This window comes from Dermacentor silvarum, chromosome 4, assembly GCF_013339745.2.
Source record: "Dermacentor silvarum isolate Dsil-2018 chromosome 4, BIME_Dsil_1.4, whole genome shotgun sequence".
Lineage (NCBI taxonomy): Eukaryota > Metazoa > Arthropoda > Arachnida > Ixodida > Ixodidae > Dermacentor > Dermacentor silvarum.
Genome location: NC_051157.2, coordinates 29,994,001 through 30,010,114, shown reverse-complemented (window position 1 = coordinate 30,010,114; position 16,114 = coordinate 29,994,001). Strand labels below are relative to the sequence as shown.

At 48.4% G+C, this 16,114-nt stretch overlaps 1 protein-coding gene across 7 annotated transcripts in view; it reads left to right on the top strand.

Annotated features, from left to right (window-relative positions):
* LOC119449696 (sodium-dependent dopamine transporter) overlaps positions 1-16,114 on the top strand; it is a 145,400-nt gene that overhangs the window by 78,847 nt on the left and 50,439 nt on the right. Inside the window, exon 1 of one of the 7 annotated variants that reach the window (XM_037712933.2) lies at positions 6,211-6,929. The exons of 5 other annotated variants lie outside the window; for them this stretch is intronic. In XM_037712933.2, coding sequence (XP_037568861.1) covers positions 6,864-6,929 — 66 coding nt within the window. In that variant the 5' untranslated portion in view covers positions 6,211-6,863. Of the gene's footprint in view, positions 1-6,210; positions 6,930-12,030; positions 12,543-16,114 lie in introns of those variants that run through there. One more of the 7 variants, XM_049665382.1, reaches the window with a different exon arrangement.

Sequence of the window (16,114 nt, the reverse complement as noted above, 5' to 3'; positions counted from 1 at the left end):
TGCTGCTGTACAATAACTCCTGCAAGAGACACCTCGGAAATGGGTCATCTTTTGTGATTCTAGGGCAGCACTTCAGAGTCTGCATTTTTCCATTTATCACAGGACTCATGAGCAGCTGGCATAGGAGATAAGAGAAGACCACCATCAAGCTATCGCTAAAGGGCATGAAATTATATTTCAGTGGCTACCGGGCATACCAGCACTGCTGGTAATGACCTCGCCGACGAAGCCGCCCGGTCTGCTCATCTGGAAGGCCGACCAGTCCCAATCCTTTTATTCAGGACCGACGCTGCAGGAAAGCTTCATATCGTGGCTAAAGCTATGACACACAAATACTGGTCTTCTTTTAACCTCCCGAAGTGTCATCTCCACAAAATTTACCCATCCTTGAAGCTATAAGTGCCATCAAACATTTCCCGCTCTGAGGCGACAGTATTGTGCCACCTCTGGCTCGGGGTGGCATTTACAAAGGCCTATTCGTTCCGCATTGGAATGGGGGATACGCCCAAATGCGACTCTTGTGGAACCAGAGAAACAATTGAACACATGTCTCTGTCTCAGTTCAACGTCGAGCGTAAAGCTCTCCGGACAGTATTGAACCAGCTGAACTCTCGACCATTTTCGGAAATGAAGATCCTTGGACTATGGCCGTATGCGTCGATGGCACAGAAAGCCACGAAAGCTTTGTTGCACTACCTCAAGTCGGGAGGTCTCGGCGACCGTCTGTAGACTTCGTGCGAAGTTTCAAATGTGCGCGAAGCTGTGCTCTCTCTATTTCCTTTCTCTCTTTTCATCCCTATACCGCTTCCCCCAGTGCAGGGTAGCAAACCGGACGTGCGTCTGGTTAACCTCCCTGCCTTTCCTCTCTTCTATTTCTCTCTCTCTCTCTCTCTCTCTCTTCTGGGGCTGAAATATTAAAGGCGCAAACAATAAAAGAAGGCCGGCCCACGAAAGAGGCCGCGTTTCTACCAGAAAGCGTACCTTCGGGCATGGCGTTCACCACCAGCGTTTCCCGGTAAACATTACGGTTACATAAGCTGCAGTTGCCGGGAAGTCTGAGAAACAGTCAAGGATTTTTGAATGCTATCGCGTTCCACTCTTGAAGGTGAAGCTTATGTGTCCTCCACATTTTTTTTTTCTTTTCAGCCTGAAACTTCGTGCTCAGAATCATGAATGCTATAGCCACTCAACCGCCGCACTGGTTGTCTGGGATAATGCGAACCAGACATACAAAGCGCAAAAGGCACAAATACCCATGCCATCCGTGAGGCTTCGCGCCCAACCTGGACCGATATCGCTGCGCTGACTTGCGCAAAAAGTCAGCATGCAGTGGGACAAAAGCAACAAGTAACTTGCAGATAACGCCGGAAGAGGAGGATAAACAGGGCCATGCGAACGAGGCTATGCAATTCTCTGGGCAGCCTCCATGATCGATCCAAGCCCAGTGGAATCGGTACGGAATATCAGCGTGGCTATGGCCGCAGCCCTTGCTAGCATAGTTCCTATTGGCAAACGCGAATGCTAATGCAATCTGTTAGGGGAGTGACGGTATGGTCAAGGCCCTTACAGTGTGAACCTATAGCTGAGCGCTGGGCTTTGCGGCGGCGTCCTACAGTGTTTGTGTTGACGCTCCGGTGGCCCAAAAGAATAAAGAGGCTGTTTTATCCCAGAACACCTGGCAACCCGAGCGGCGGACGCTCGCACGTGCGTTATCTCGCGATAACGTGACCGGGAGCGCGGATGACGTTGGAGAGGCTCGGTGGTCCGGTGTTGTCATAGTGGCGGCGCGCGTTGGAAGCCATCGAGACCCGTATCAAACTCGCTACCGGCTTTTAGCGACGGCTCTGTTGTTTGTGGTTTCCTCTGAGGGCTTTTACATCGTCTAGATAAGGGAGTGCCGCGACGGCAGAAGAACTCGACCACATCGCCATGTGGGTAGACGAGATGACCCGGCACTGCCGTTTGCCGTGGTGGCGCACCTCCGTAGTGGATACGAACGAGTGGCGTTCGTGTTCTTGCCGAGAGGCTGGCATACGATGCGCAGGCGATTAGTCTTCCGTGCAGTCCGGATCCATTCGCGAACGTGTTACTGACAAAACATCGTGATATGCTATCAAGTCAAATGTGGTTCGGGAAAGTGTTGCGAAAGACTACTTTCGTGCCTCCGACGCAGATTCGAGATGTCGTGAAAGGTATCTTGAACAAAAGTCGTTGAAACACGCGTTCTGGGGATCAAGCCGCGCGGAATCTTCAAATCCTCCTATCAGGTAAAAGTAGGTTTTCCGTACCTACCAAGTTATGGGTGTGACGCAGTAGACATGCTGAATTGTTCGCACCCACAGCGGTAGTCTAGTGACTGTATCGGTGCGCTGCTGAGCATAACGTCGCGGGTTCGATCCCGGTCGCAGCGGCCAAATTTCGATTGATCCAAATGCAAAACGCCCGTGTACTTATATTTAGGCCCACGTTACAGAACCCAAGGTGGTCAAAATTAATTCGTATTCCTCCGCTACGATGTGCCTTGTAATCAGATCGTGGTTTCGGCACGCAAAACTCGAATGCATTCATTTAATTGTTCGCGTGCGTCGTATGAGAGCAGATGCGGAATTGCTCGACTGAACGACAAGAGCGCCGTTTGACTGAATATGTGTACAGAGCACGTCAGCGTGCGTGCATCTAGAAATTCACGATATACAGTCGATCCTTACTTCGCTCCAATGCGCACTACTTGTTTATCAGTGAAGACCACTTGCACGGTTACTGCTGCTGCAGATTTTTTCTTCTTCATATTACTATTGTACAATTCGCTGTTCGTATCCTAATAGTCTTGACGATTGACAACGGATAGGATTCTCCTAGTATATAGTGTGTCAGATGGAAGTTCGTTCCACCGGCCATTTCTGAGAGAGAGAGAGAGAGAGAGAGAGAGACAGAAGAAAGGGGAAAGGCAGGGATGTTAACCAGATAGGACGATCCGGTTTGCTACCCTACGCTGGGGAGAGAGGGGAGGGGCAGGCCATTTTTGAAATGCGCATCACCAAAAAGACAAGCCTTTTATGAGTAGGTGTGATGCTGGCTTCTCGAATCACAAAGGCTATAAAAGTTATAGAAGCTACAAGATACTATAGAAGCTATAGTTTATTTCTGGTGGCCATTAAGCGCTTAAAAAGAAAGAAAGTAAGAAAAGCTAGTCCTGGTAAATGCGACGATGTCACATAGCTTAATTCCGAAATTCATCCCTGTGGGCGCTGTTGTACATTGTTGCACTGTTTTGGAACAGATGGCATCTCCATCGAGCTTTTTGTCCTATAAGTGACGTGACCCTCTGTGAACACGTAAGCTGTAATGTTTCGCTTACTCTCTATTACACGATGTACTGACAGAGAGAGAGAGAGCAAGGAGAGGAAAAGGCAGCGAGATAAACGATCGATTGTCCCATTTGCTACCCTACACAGTGGATAAGAGAAAGGGGGAATAGAAAGATAAAGGGGAGTTAACACTGCGTGCACACGGGAGGAAGCACCGGAAAGCTATAAACGGTCTCTCAGGGCTGTGCACTTGAAGAACTACACTATTGCGCGTATAGCTTTTTGCGCCAGTGACGGCTAGGGCCACGGTCCGAGTATACTTGACTCGGAATATGCTCTCGAATCCAGCAGGTGTAAAGTTCTCTGGAGAGAGAGCTCGTGTTGGACGTCGTAGCGAGGACAGCTACTCAACAGGTGCTGAATGGTTTTTCGACTACAGAAGTCGTTGGTCGGGCCATCGACTATTCCAATACAGCAATATTAAGCGTTCGTAAACGCCACTCCTAGCCATGAGTGGCACAGCAATGTTGCTTCGCAGCGGCAGTAGGCTAGTTGGCACTCATAGCCGTGGTGAGGGTCCAGGTTATGCAGCCGTCAATTGGTGATGCTCGGAGAACCGCAGAAAGCTGGTGTGATGACATTTACGATGGCGCATAGCTCTTGGTTTTGCAACATAAGCGCAGAACTATAGCCTGTCTGCACGCACGCGCTAATTGCAAAATTGCGAGCTCTTACTTAATCTTGTGCCAACGGGCTAGGTAACCAGAGGACGAGGGAGAAGATAGAGTACATCACGCGTGTTTTCAGAGATAACATAGGAACAAGCGGCGTGAAAGAACGTCCGTCTCACAGGTTCCTATTGAGCAACGGCCTTGATATCATTGGTACCGTGGAGTGTCTCAGTCAGTGTAGCATCTTTTAGCGCTCTGCCGAAATCGCACGCGCAGAGATGTCTCCCCCGGTGACATTAAATAATTTCACTCAATGCGACTCCGCTTAGTAGAGCACATCGAACGCAGAGATAAGACCTCATGACGTCCTATCAGTTCGGCCACTTGTAAAAATTGGCATTTCTCCCAGTTTGCTCAACAAAGGAGCCGGCAGATAAGGTGGGATATTGAGATCACTGAGAATGTAGTGCTTGCAGTGATGGCTACCGTTCGCCTGGCTAGACGTACGCTTTTATTCACCCTTCGTGCAAGACAACAGTGAGGCCAAACATATCTTATTTACTTGGGGAGTTCCATGCATTTTAAAGTAGCCGCTAGAAGTACGCGGGGACAATACCGGCGCTGTGCGAATTGATCACTCCGCAACTAGAGACCTGGGACCGTCTCATGGTCCGCTACAAGTTCACAAATGAGACGGGAATAATACGTATGATTTGATAAAGCATGGCTCTACCCCTAACTCCCTCACCTTCTTTCGGAGCCGCTTCCCGCTTTTATTTATTTATTTATTTATTTATTTATTTATTTATTTATTTATTTATTTATTTATTTATACTATTGTCACACCCTTCCCCATTTATACTAATGAGCCACCCTTTAAAATAAACAACCGTTTAATTCATACATGCATGCATCGCCTTTTCACGTCGCGCACAGCGAGTACCCACACTAGCGCTAATTAATAATGTACTGCTGCGCTAGTTTCTACATCTCTAATGAAATTTTAGAATTTAATACAAAAAAAATGAAAACAAAAGAAAGACTAGTGTGCGTGGTTGGTGCTCTACACAAAGCCCTGTTGTGTAGTCCAGCTCCTGTGCAAGTGCTTTCATCTTTTATTTCCTGACGCTAATTTCTAGTATTTCATCATGAACATTGATGATCTTGGGTAATTAGTGAATGCCAGCGCATTTTTCGGATTGTTATCGCAATCTAATTTTACGTGAGACCTGCTGACGTTCAATAGCTTCAAGGGGAATGACTCGAGGGGCAAATTACAGGCTTAATTGATTGAGAGAAACTGGCTACTTTCCGTCAGGAATTACTGATAAAGTAAGCAGAGCAAAGACAGTCTTTTTGAAAAGTTTCCATGCCACACCACAGATGACAAGATCCATCGCAGCATCCCATTTCAGGGCTCCTCTACTAGATCTGGTGCTCCGAAGCCCGGGAGAGGGACTTATATACTAGCTGCCCCTCTAAACTTCTGGCGCTTTAGAGCACCCGGACATTATATATATATATATATATATATATATATATATATATATATATATATATATTAGGCATCGATAGGCCTTACAGCACGCAGTTGGTTTGAAGCTTTTCATAAAGGCAGTCTGTTAAATGTCAGCCATCGCATCAATTCCAATGGAAGAGCCCCGCATGAGTCACTCGGGTTCGGATCACGCCAATAGCACGTTGCGTTTTCAACCGCATTCGGCGAAGTTTCTTTGGGACGAACAGGAAAAGCAACCACAATTCGCGTCCGAGGTTAGTACGAATGGTATATAGTTTGCGTTACAGTTCCGAAACTTAACCTATTACAGCCTAGCCTAACTTATTACAAGATGACCTACTAGCCCCGAGGAAGACTGGTCGCTTTGTCGAAACGTTGATTCCAGGGTCAAGCGTCCCTTGATTCAGCCACCTTTGATCATCTCGTCTCTATCTTCCTTGCGAACTCTTTGTCATCTTGCAACGTACTACAAAGCGCCTTATGCGTCATATTTATGCGTCATATGCATGCGCCTTAATAGGAGGGCTGACATTAGGTAGATGAATTTTACCTTCACTTTTCCACCACCTTGGGCACAAGTGCGGCGTTCGAAACAATGTAACGCTGTATTACGCCGCGTTATGCAATGCAGGTTCAGGCAGAGAAGAAACTAAACCACATGAGAAACGACTGCAGATGGAGTGTCACGCGCGCCTTGCCCCGCTTGTTTATCGCAGCCGCTTGGCGCCTCATGGAAATGTTTGGAACGTTTAACGCCTCGAAGAAGGAGGGCCCCGCTGAACGCTGCCTGAATGGCGCGCGCGCGCGCGCATCACGACCCTCCGCGGTCAGCCGAGTAAAGTGCTCTTTAACCTTCGCGCGTGGGGGCCTCCGCTGGTCGCGACGCGGGGCCAAGCGGTTCATTGGGGAATCTTCGCAAGCCGGCGACGACTGCGGTTGGCTTCGACGGCGGCCCTGCCGAAATGACGTCGGCAAATAAAAGGGTTTAGCGTAGCGTTGCGACATCTCGGGTTGCCCGTTGCAGTTGCGCGCGCCTGGAGAGGGTCTTTCTTTGTGATTTCTCTTCTGTTCCCGGACGAAGAAAGAAGTAAACGAAGGAAGAAAGAAAAGAAAGTCTTTGGCAAGTGCTTTTCTTTCACTCGCCGTTCGGGGACACATTGAACGCGCCTTTCTGGTTCCGAGCTAATAGGAACCCCTCGCCCTCGTCGTCACTGGTCGCGTCCCGTCGCGTGAGCGAGGTGGCCGGCCACCGTGGAGAGGACAGACACTGTGTCCGTCGTGATCACGTTCGGAAGCGGCTTTGTCGAACTCCAAGCTGGCGCCCGCGTCGACCACATCGTCGCCCTCCTATGTCCGCCGGTGCGCATGGAGCTCGTGTTCGCCTCGAAGGAATCGGCGCTCGTCATTCAGCATCACGAAGTCTTCAACAAGGTACGCGAAGAGGCTGTCATTTCTCGTGGAGGTGATGATCGAAGATGCGATTCTGCAATGGGATGGACATTATCGCTAGTTTGTAATTCAGCTTTGTAATTCAGCAATGGAAAAACTGCACAGCACTGGGACGACGAAACAGGAAGAAGACACAAGCAATCGCTCCTTTTATCAGAAATGAGAACCCTAAATTGGATTCGGGGAAAAAAAATTACCGATGAGGCAACATGCAATTTGCGCTTATTGTTTCGAGTTTCTCTCGAGACTACGTGAACGCATTATGCCAAACACCTGCATCGTTCTCCGTCTTTCACCAGCCCGGAGAAAGCATGAATTGTAGCTATATTCTTTCTTCCGGCCGAATTGAAGGCTCCACCGAATGTCTGTATCCTCATTCATCGACGTAGTTAACCGATTCTGACACTCCCATGTGCTATATGTGTGCGTGTGTATGTGCTTTGCTTTCTCTGCGTCGGCTTTCACGTTTATCTTTCCGTATTCCTTTGTCCCTTCCCCAGTGCAGGGTAGCAAAGTGGATGTCTGTCTTGCGCTTAACCTCCCCGTCTTTCTCATAGCATTCCTTTCTCTCTTCTCTCTATCTCTCTCCGTGTTTCGTCATCCCAGTGCTTTAAATAGTTGCCCAATGATGCAGAAAGGCGGAAAGCTGGGCGCCCAACTATTTGTATGTCTTTGTTAGTCTGTGAGACTCAAATTAATTGGTGATCTATTCCATGCGACTTAATGACATGCCTGTGGAGATGGTGTCTTTTTTTTTTTTTTTTTTGAGTGTTTTCTTATAAGCTTCAGTTAGACAGCGCGCGGTCCTGTGTCCTCCCTTTTTTCTGTTGTCGTCTTTTTTCGGGCCGATTCAAAGAAGGCACAATTGTGCAATTTTGTTTCCCGAGAGGGCGAACACCGTGATTTTGAATGCGGTTTAGCACCCGCTCAGCAGTATGTATCTCAGTTGCTTCCAGGCATTCTGCTACCGAGCGCGAGGTGGCGTGTTCGCTTTCCCGGCCGCTGCAACTGCGTTCCTATGCGGATGCGGAATGCAACAGTAAATAAGCAAACAAACAAACAAACAAGCAAACAAATAAACAAACGAACAAAAGCGCTTATGTACCATGGTTCGGGTGCACGTTATAATGTTGCCCCAGGTGGTTGAGAATAACCGGTATCCTCTCCCGCTACAGTGTCTATAGTGCGTGAGTGGCTTTCGGATGTTATATTTAATTTCGTGCTGATGTGCAGTTTTATTGCAAAATCATTTTGAATGTCTGTTTTTTTGCGTTCCGGAGCCATTACTGACAGAACGCTTAGTTGGGTTTTAGAAGTCGTCATAGCGCACTTGCTGTCGGGAAATTGCGAACCGCAGGCGATTAAGGTTAACCTGACGCGCAGCCCCCCCCCCCCCCCCCCGTTTTTTTTTTTTTTTTTATGACAATCGACATATCCCAACAGTGCACCTTTGAGCGTGAAGTCTCATGAACTGCATTGCAACCGCCTCTATTGTTCACCCTTCTTCCTTCCATTCTTCTTGTCTGCCGCGCCGACTGGCATGATCCAATCCTGCTGACAACTCAGATGGGGCAGTGAAGCTAGTGACGAAGGGTGAAGAATACTGCATCACATTATTGTTGGAATAGAATCAATATAGTGCTCTAGCATTACGCATACCGTGGTATCTGAGATGTCGACAGGAACAGCGGTGACAGTGACGACATGATGCGTGAAAAACGTTCCTCTGCTGCGCGACTCTTCTTTGCGGAAAAGAACTTTTGAGAGCCATAAGGTATGATGAAAGAGGTATGTGATCGTGTGGCTCTGAACAGTTATGCGAGCGTTGGTTTTAGAAAATTAGTAGTAAAGCTGGCTGATACTTCTTTTTCCCGCTGTTTTAAGCTCCGCCGTGGGGGCTAAGTGGCAATGGCGTTATGCTGCTAAGCGCGAGGTTGTGGGTTCGCTTCCCAGCTGCGGCAGCCTCATTTCGACGGGGGCGAGATGCGAAACCGCTCGTGTGTTCAAGCTTTGGCGTACGTTAAAGAACGCCAGTGGTCGAAATTAATCCGCAGCCCTCCACTACGGTGGTAGCCCCAGTGTTGCTTTGCGACATTAAACCTAATCATTCATTCAATCCATCCATCCATCAATCAATCAATCAAACAATCAATCAATCTTTAAGAGCACCTTGGTTGAGCAAATACTCAAAAAATCTGGCTACGAACGTTACTTTTCCTTTTTGCGTCCTCGCGGATATCGCGCTTTACGCGAGCCTTAAAACGCTTCGTCGTGTTACTCATCCTTCGCGTAAGTGACATAATACCGGCGTTCTGTTTTCATGTTCGCATTCGTCGGCTCGTGCGCCGGTATACTCTGAGAGAGATGATTGTGTCGTAAGAGACAGATATACGAAGGCGTGACTGCAGGTCTGCGCAGCTTTCCGGCATTGGGTGACTGCAAACAGCTATTAAGAAAGTCAGCCTCGCATTTCCTTTTCGCACATACGATATCGTTCTACTCGATTCAGATTCCGCGAACAGCTTCGCGGGAGCAGTCCTCCTTGCATGCGAGCGTGAAGAGATAGCTTAGCAACGGCCATGTACGCTATTATAATTGCTAGTGATGTGAGAAGAAATTCATGCGTGTGATATGGCGAGCTTGATGTCCCGAGCTCGTTTTTTTGATCGCACTGGAGCGGCTACTGTGGTGCAATACCGTTACGTATTGCAGTCCTTTGTTAAGCTTGCAGACGTTGAGGTAATAAATCTGAGGCAATTGAAATGCAGGACACTTATCTCGTTCCTGCTTCTTGCCGTGATAGTGGGCCTAATTGCTACCTCAAATGAAGGCATTTCACGAGCAGAATACTCGGTAAGCGATCAGATATGTCCAGTTGCGGTGAACCAAAGCGCAGAAAGGCGCATCTTGGAGCTCACTAAGGAATACAGCAGGGATCCACTATTGTGTTCTTACAAGAAGGTACTTGTGTTTAAGGATAATCTACTGCAGCTTCATAGTATCACTGTAATAAGAAACTTATACAAAGGTGCCAGCCGTGCACCTCACATCTGATGATTTCCTGCCTAAATATTTTTGGCTGGAAAGCCCCGTCTAAGGCGTCATCAGATCTGCCAAACACACCGGTTTATGAACACATTTCGTGAGTCAGCGGACAAAAGCTGCCGCGGGATAAACTTCACCCGAGGTTTCCGCACTTCCATATAAAGGTTCGATAGCCACCGGGTTAACAAGCAAGCGTCGCACGCCGACAAGAAAATAACGGTGCTGTCGTTCTTGGCAGCAACAAAGTGCGCTGCTTCCTGGGTGTCTTCGGCTGCGGACAGCGTATAGGTTCATTGCCTTATGAAGACAAATGGGCGGACAGCCTTGACTGTTAATTGCAGCTCTCGTGTAACAAGCATTCCGGGCAGGCTTCTAATTTAGTCTTCTAATGCGCCTGCGCTTGACGGCGTCTGCAAATCGTCAAGTTAACGCAGTGCGCGGTCCGGAACACTCCTTAACAAAATGGCGCGTGTATCACGAGGCTCTCTTCTATATAAGCGTAGCGATGCGTGATTGTTGACATCCTGTCGCGCAAGTCACTCAATAACCGAGCAACAAGTTAACGCGACAACTTCTTCAAGGGTATAGTAAAGCGAGATGTATACGCGCGAGTGGTCAAGAAGGCAGTGAGAGGAACGCTTCCACAACGAGTTCATCAAACTTGCATGTCATTCTCAATCGATAAATAATGAAGAAATATTTAATGCCTCAATGGTTCAACTAAGTGCCTAAGAACGGCGGTATTGTGACGGCAGCAGAGAAAAAATCTTCGCGTCTAGATTAATATGTTAGCTAGAGGTTAATACGTTAGCTATAGACATGACATGACAAGAACTTTATTTCAGTCCTGAGGAACTAAGATCTAGGCGAGCCGAAGGCTCCCCCAGATTAAGTCGGTGGCTCCGCCCACGATGGGACCGGGAGACCAAGTCCCGTCGCGATGTCGTGGGCCCTCTGGACAGCCTGGTGTTGGATTTGAAGATTGCTGCTCTTGAGGGATTCCTCCCATAAATAAGCGTGAAGGGTGAATCAGGAGATAAATGAGGCCGACCCGTGTGGTTTTCTAACTTCGTCTGTACTTTCCTTATTCGAGATAACTGTGAATCGGTAGAAATTTGAATAATGTAGTTGTTACGCAAAATAGTAAACACATGAAAGCACCCCAGCATTGATTATGCAGAGGACGCCGTGCCGAATCCTCGCAGAAAGCAGGCCTGAGATGTGTTCCACCTGGTTGCCATTTAATAATTAAAGCTTCAGCTACAGAAAACGTATTTTGAGACGCATTGTCGGCGCCGCGTCACCGCGTCTATTTCACACCGCGCGATCTCCGCGCTGTAATCATGGCTGGTGCATGTTTCATCTAATTGCCGCTTCGAGCGCTCACCACCAAGGAACGCAATTAAGATACGATTACAGTTTGGCCGTCGCGGAGCGTCAAATACACGTGTCTACGGCGCGTCGCAGGTACGCCTCGTTGCAGTCGCGCTGGCGCACTCCCTAAAGGCGGCGGAAACAAAAGGAAAACATCACGTAATCCGTCACCTCCCTCCGCTCAACCTGTCGTCGAAACAACGGAGCTGTCGTGCTTCCCGACTTTAGACTTCCGCAAGGCCAACTCGCCACCTCCGCCGCGGCCGCAAATCATCGCGGAAGGCTAGCGCGCGCGCGCGCGCGCGCCGATTGTGCTGCGCGCGTCGTCCATTTGGAGGGAATCCCGCAACGTGACATCAGCGCCGACAGCGTATAGTATATAACGCCGCACCTTCGTTGCGTTGTGGTGGGAGAAGCCTCTGTGGCGAGCGGTGTGTACTTGCTCGTTCGACCGTGTATTTCACATGGAGAGAACGCACGTGTACCACGCGAGGAGCACGCACACAAACATGCTCTCTCTCTCTCTCTTTCTTTCTCGTTGTGATATTTTTTTTTCTATCTCTATCTGTATTTTCTTTATAGCCTTATGTTTTTCTGGTTCATGGGAACCTCTTTCCACGAGCAGTATATGCCTCTCGTGGGCGCACGCACTGGAATTCCGGCCGAGGAAGAAACCAGTCGCATCAGCCGCGTGTCGGTATCGGTCCTGCGCGGCGTGCTTTCGCTGTACATACCCAGTTCGTCGCTCGTCTTCTTTTCTTTCTCGCTGCCCGTCCGCCGCTCGCTCTCTCAACGATGCCGCACCAAGCACAACATCTGCTGTGCGCGACCACTGCTACCTCGGCAAGGCTTGCGACGTGCGCGTCGGGAGATTGCCGCGGACCATCGCTGTGACGTGACCATCACTGGGCCTTCTTCGTCGCAAAGGACTTCCTTTGTGTGGTCAGCTCGGTGACCAGACCTGCCCCGCACCGACGCTCTGCGTTAAGCACCGCCCACCGAACATTTATTTCCTTGCGGTGGCAGGGATGATGATGATGTTGAAGCCGTCAGCGTGGCCGTTCTGCCCGGAACCACGTCGTTAGTGACCGACTGCGAATTCGTCGTTGACCGGCGATGGCAGTTGTCGTGGCGAGCACGTGGGACTACTTCCAGAAGGACGCAGCACGAACGGTGGTCAGTCGAGCACATTCATTTTGTTTCTTTGTGTGTTTGTTTGTTTCTTGACTGCTATCGCTTCGCTTCTCCTCGGCGTTGTCGGAAGCAGGAAGTCCGGGCTCGCGCTTAACAAGCCTATTGTGCGCGCTTGGAGCGCTGTGCGGCTTTGTACTTTAAGCGCGGCTGGTGAGAATTACGCGTGCTTGCCATACTCTCAGGTAGGCCGCTGAATTCGCACCAGCGAAAGTCCGAATCCAGCTGTGGCTCCTTCATGACTACCCCCAGCAATCTTGCGCGGCCTCTCAGAAAATAGCGCTGAATAAGTAAACAATTTAACCAAACGAAATCGTTTAAATGTGACCTTGGTTGCAATTGATAATTTACATTGTACGACGTGTACGTTTCGAGCGAGAGCGGAACTTGTCGAACATACTCAAGGTAAAAAAATTCGCCGCCACAGATAGCAACGAAGTATTGCGCGAAGTAAGGTTTGTAAGTTCTTTAAAAAAAAAAAAAAAACCGTTACACCGGTAGACCAAGCGAACGACTCTTTTGGCTTGGTCTACCGGTTTCGCAATTGAACTACGTTTTTAAATAAAATAATACGCATGTTCAGGCCACCCGAAGATATGAGCATGAAAAATCGTGCGTGAAGCCGAGATATACGCCGAGTTGCTTTTTTATTCGTGCAACCTTAAAACAAGATTTCTTTTGCGTCACTCAGGTTTCGTGACACGATTGGACTTGTTTATCTATATTCTTCAACAAACCACTTATCGTTTTTGCCTGCGTTGTCCGAAAACAGATCTTAAAAAAGAAAGCCGCATCTGCAGCACTTCATCAGAGAACCGATCTCCTGCCCAGACGCGGGCCGGTTTGCAATGGCCGTCTATCGCCAACTAAATGTGCGGATTTACCAGTCAAACAATGAGGCTAAGCGTTGTGTCGACCAATGCGGACCAAGAACATCCAATTTAATTTGAGTGAAGGTAAGGCAGTAGTAATCTCTAAATCCTATTTTAGAGTTGCTAGAACAAAAACGTACTTTATTATCCATCCTATATAAGCAATTCGTACGCAAGGGCGGCTCGTAAGAAGATTCTTCGGTTATTCGAGATAGTCGACCATATTTAGCGAAAGTGGACAGCCAATGACATGAAGATTGCGCGAACGAAATGCTAAGTGAATTTATGTCCCAAAACCCGATATAAGCTAACATATATCGTTCGTTAAAAACGCATATCGCGATTTGGGTGTGGGGACTTTCGGGCAAGGTAATTCGAAATAACATGAGCTTTCTAGCTCTAATATTGCGCATTCAGCATTATCGTTACGTCCGTATATTTAAGCAAACAAGGGATTCTGCAAAAGGCAGGAGCACACACTCGATGACTTGAAGATTGTGTGCCAGTGTGCTTCTTGAAACAAGATTTGTTGATGTCAGCGCTGTGTTTGTCTCCCATGCTGTCGTCTGCGTCTAACGTTGGCCACATTACGTTTGTCATTTGCTCCCCCGCACTTCGCTAATATGTTCAATGTAACTACTTGCCAGCGCGTGTTCTCACCAACTGCTGCAGCGTGCCAACTGCCTTCTTCACTACGGTGCTGATTACCATATTGTAAAACGAAGAGGAGCGGATCAGAAAGACCCGAGTCAAGTGACTATAGAGAATCTTTGGAGATTCTCTATAGAAGGATCAAGCCTCATACCTTGAGGATTATGGTGTTGGGCTGCTAAGCACGAGGTCGCTGGATCGAATCCCGGCCACGGCGGCTGCATTACGATGGGGGCGAAATGCAGAAAACACCCGTGTACTTAGAATCAGGTGCACGTTAAAGAACCCCAGGTGGTCCAAATTAATCCGGAGTCCCCCACCATGGCGTGCCTCATAATCAGATGATGGTTTTGGCACGTAAAACCCCATAATTTAAGAAAAGAAGGATCAAGCCCCAACCCGCCTATATTAAGGCGAACTGGTCGGCCACGTATTGTCTGTTCTCAAACAACAAACCTTCGAGCCTTAAGTCCTACCGACTCGCTACAAGAGCAAATGACGGACGTATGGCAGGTTGCCACGGGCAGTTTTCTGCAGTTACCTTGATGTGGCAGAGTTGATCGTATATTTGCGTCAGTGCTGCTGGGGAAACCAGTTCTCATCCCAGGCACGCGTTATCTCCCGCGCTCTGGCTAGGGGAAAATCCGCTTCCTATATGTACGAGCATGTCTAATTTTCGCGTACGATTGAGTCATGCAGTGCTCGCGAATAACGGAATAATTGTATATTGTACAACATCATGATTGGCTTGCAGCTGCTGTTACGAACAGTTTATAGCACTTCTCGTGAACTTCTTTTGTAAATGCGGGCCAAGATACGGTTCAGACGCCGTGTTCGTCTTTTGTAGGATGTCGATTGTGTCGAACTAGAACCTGCTTCCTAGAAGCTCAGGTAGCTTACACAAAATATATGAACACTGGAGTTTGCTACGGCAGTATAGGTATGCTCAAAGTTAGGTTTGCTGTGTCCATCCCTTCTTTACGTTACGCTTGACCGTCATCGTTAAGTGTCGAGTCGTAGCCGGCAGGTAAACTCCTCGCACTCATCTTCAGCCTTGCCATAAGGCGAAGAAAACTGAAGCTTTTCCCGCGACGAGCCACTGTTACTGGAACTCTAACTGGTGTTTCTGCGGTAATGTGCAGTTGGGAGCTGGACGCGCTGACCACTGCGCTATTGGGCAGCTTCGGCGCTTAGTAGTTAGGTGCGGGGTTCTGAGTGTCACACTGACTCTGAGAGCGCTGATGTCTGCGTACGCATTTCGGAGGCCACATCGAGCAATGCAGTAGCAGATGAAGACGACGTTGTGTTCATAGCAAATATGTTCTTGAAATAGATGGTGGTGCCTGCTTCGAGAGCTCGCTGCTGTCGCAGTGAGTTAAGTCCGGAACCTGAGTAATCGTTGAAGTCCGCCTGATGATTTCTTTTTATTATCTATATTTTGCATCAATTTCTTTTTTTTTACCACTGTATATTCAACTGCCCCCTTGGATTCGTCTTGTTAGGCAATCCTTCTTGCTTGAATCCTCGTTTGGTATTTCTCTTCAGTCAAGTAGTAGCGCATTCTGTCGTTCTCTATCCCCAGATGCATTCTTGGACATTCCGTCGTCGTTTTGCCGTCATCGTCATATCGTCGTCATTCCTTCGTCATCATGCGTGGGGCCCGTGTGTTCGAGCGCCGCAATTTTATGTTGAGCTAGGCGTTTTCCGGCGAAAATGTGTCCAACTTGGTCGTGCCCTCTACACTTGCGAATGGTCGTTAAACAAAAACAGCGTTATTCGCAAACACTAATGAAAACATCGCTTAAACCGATTCCCACAGTGCGTGTGGGATCTGCTAATCCTTTTTTTTTTCTATATCCTCTTCTTTCTTTCCGTGCGGGGGCTTCGGTTGCTTCATACTGTTTTTGTGGCGTCGTGTTTCACCTAAATGGCTGCTACGTGAGCAAAATTTCTGAGGTTTCCGCGAGTGCTACCACATGCTATCCACGTCAAGCAGGCTTCCCTGACACGTTGTGGGAATGCGACTGCGCCGTT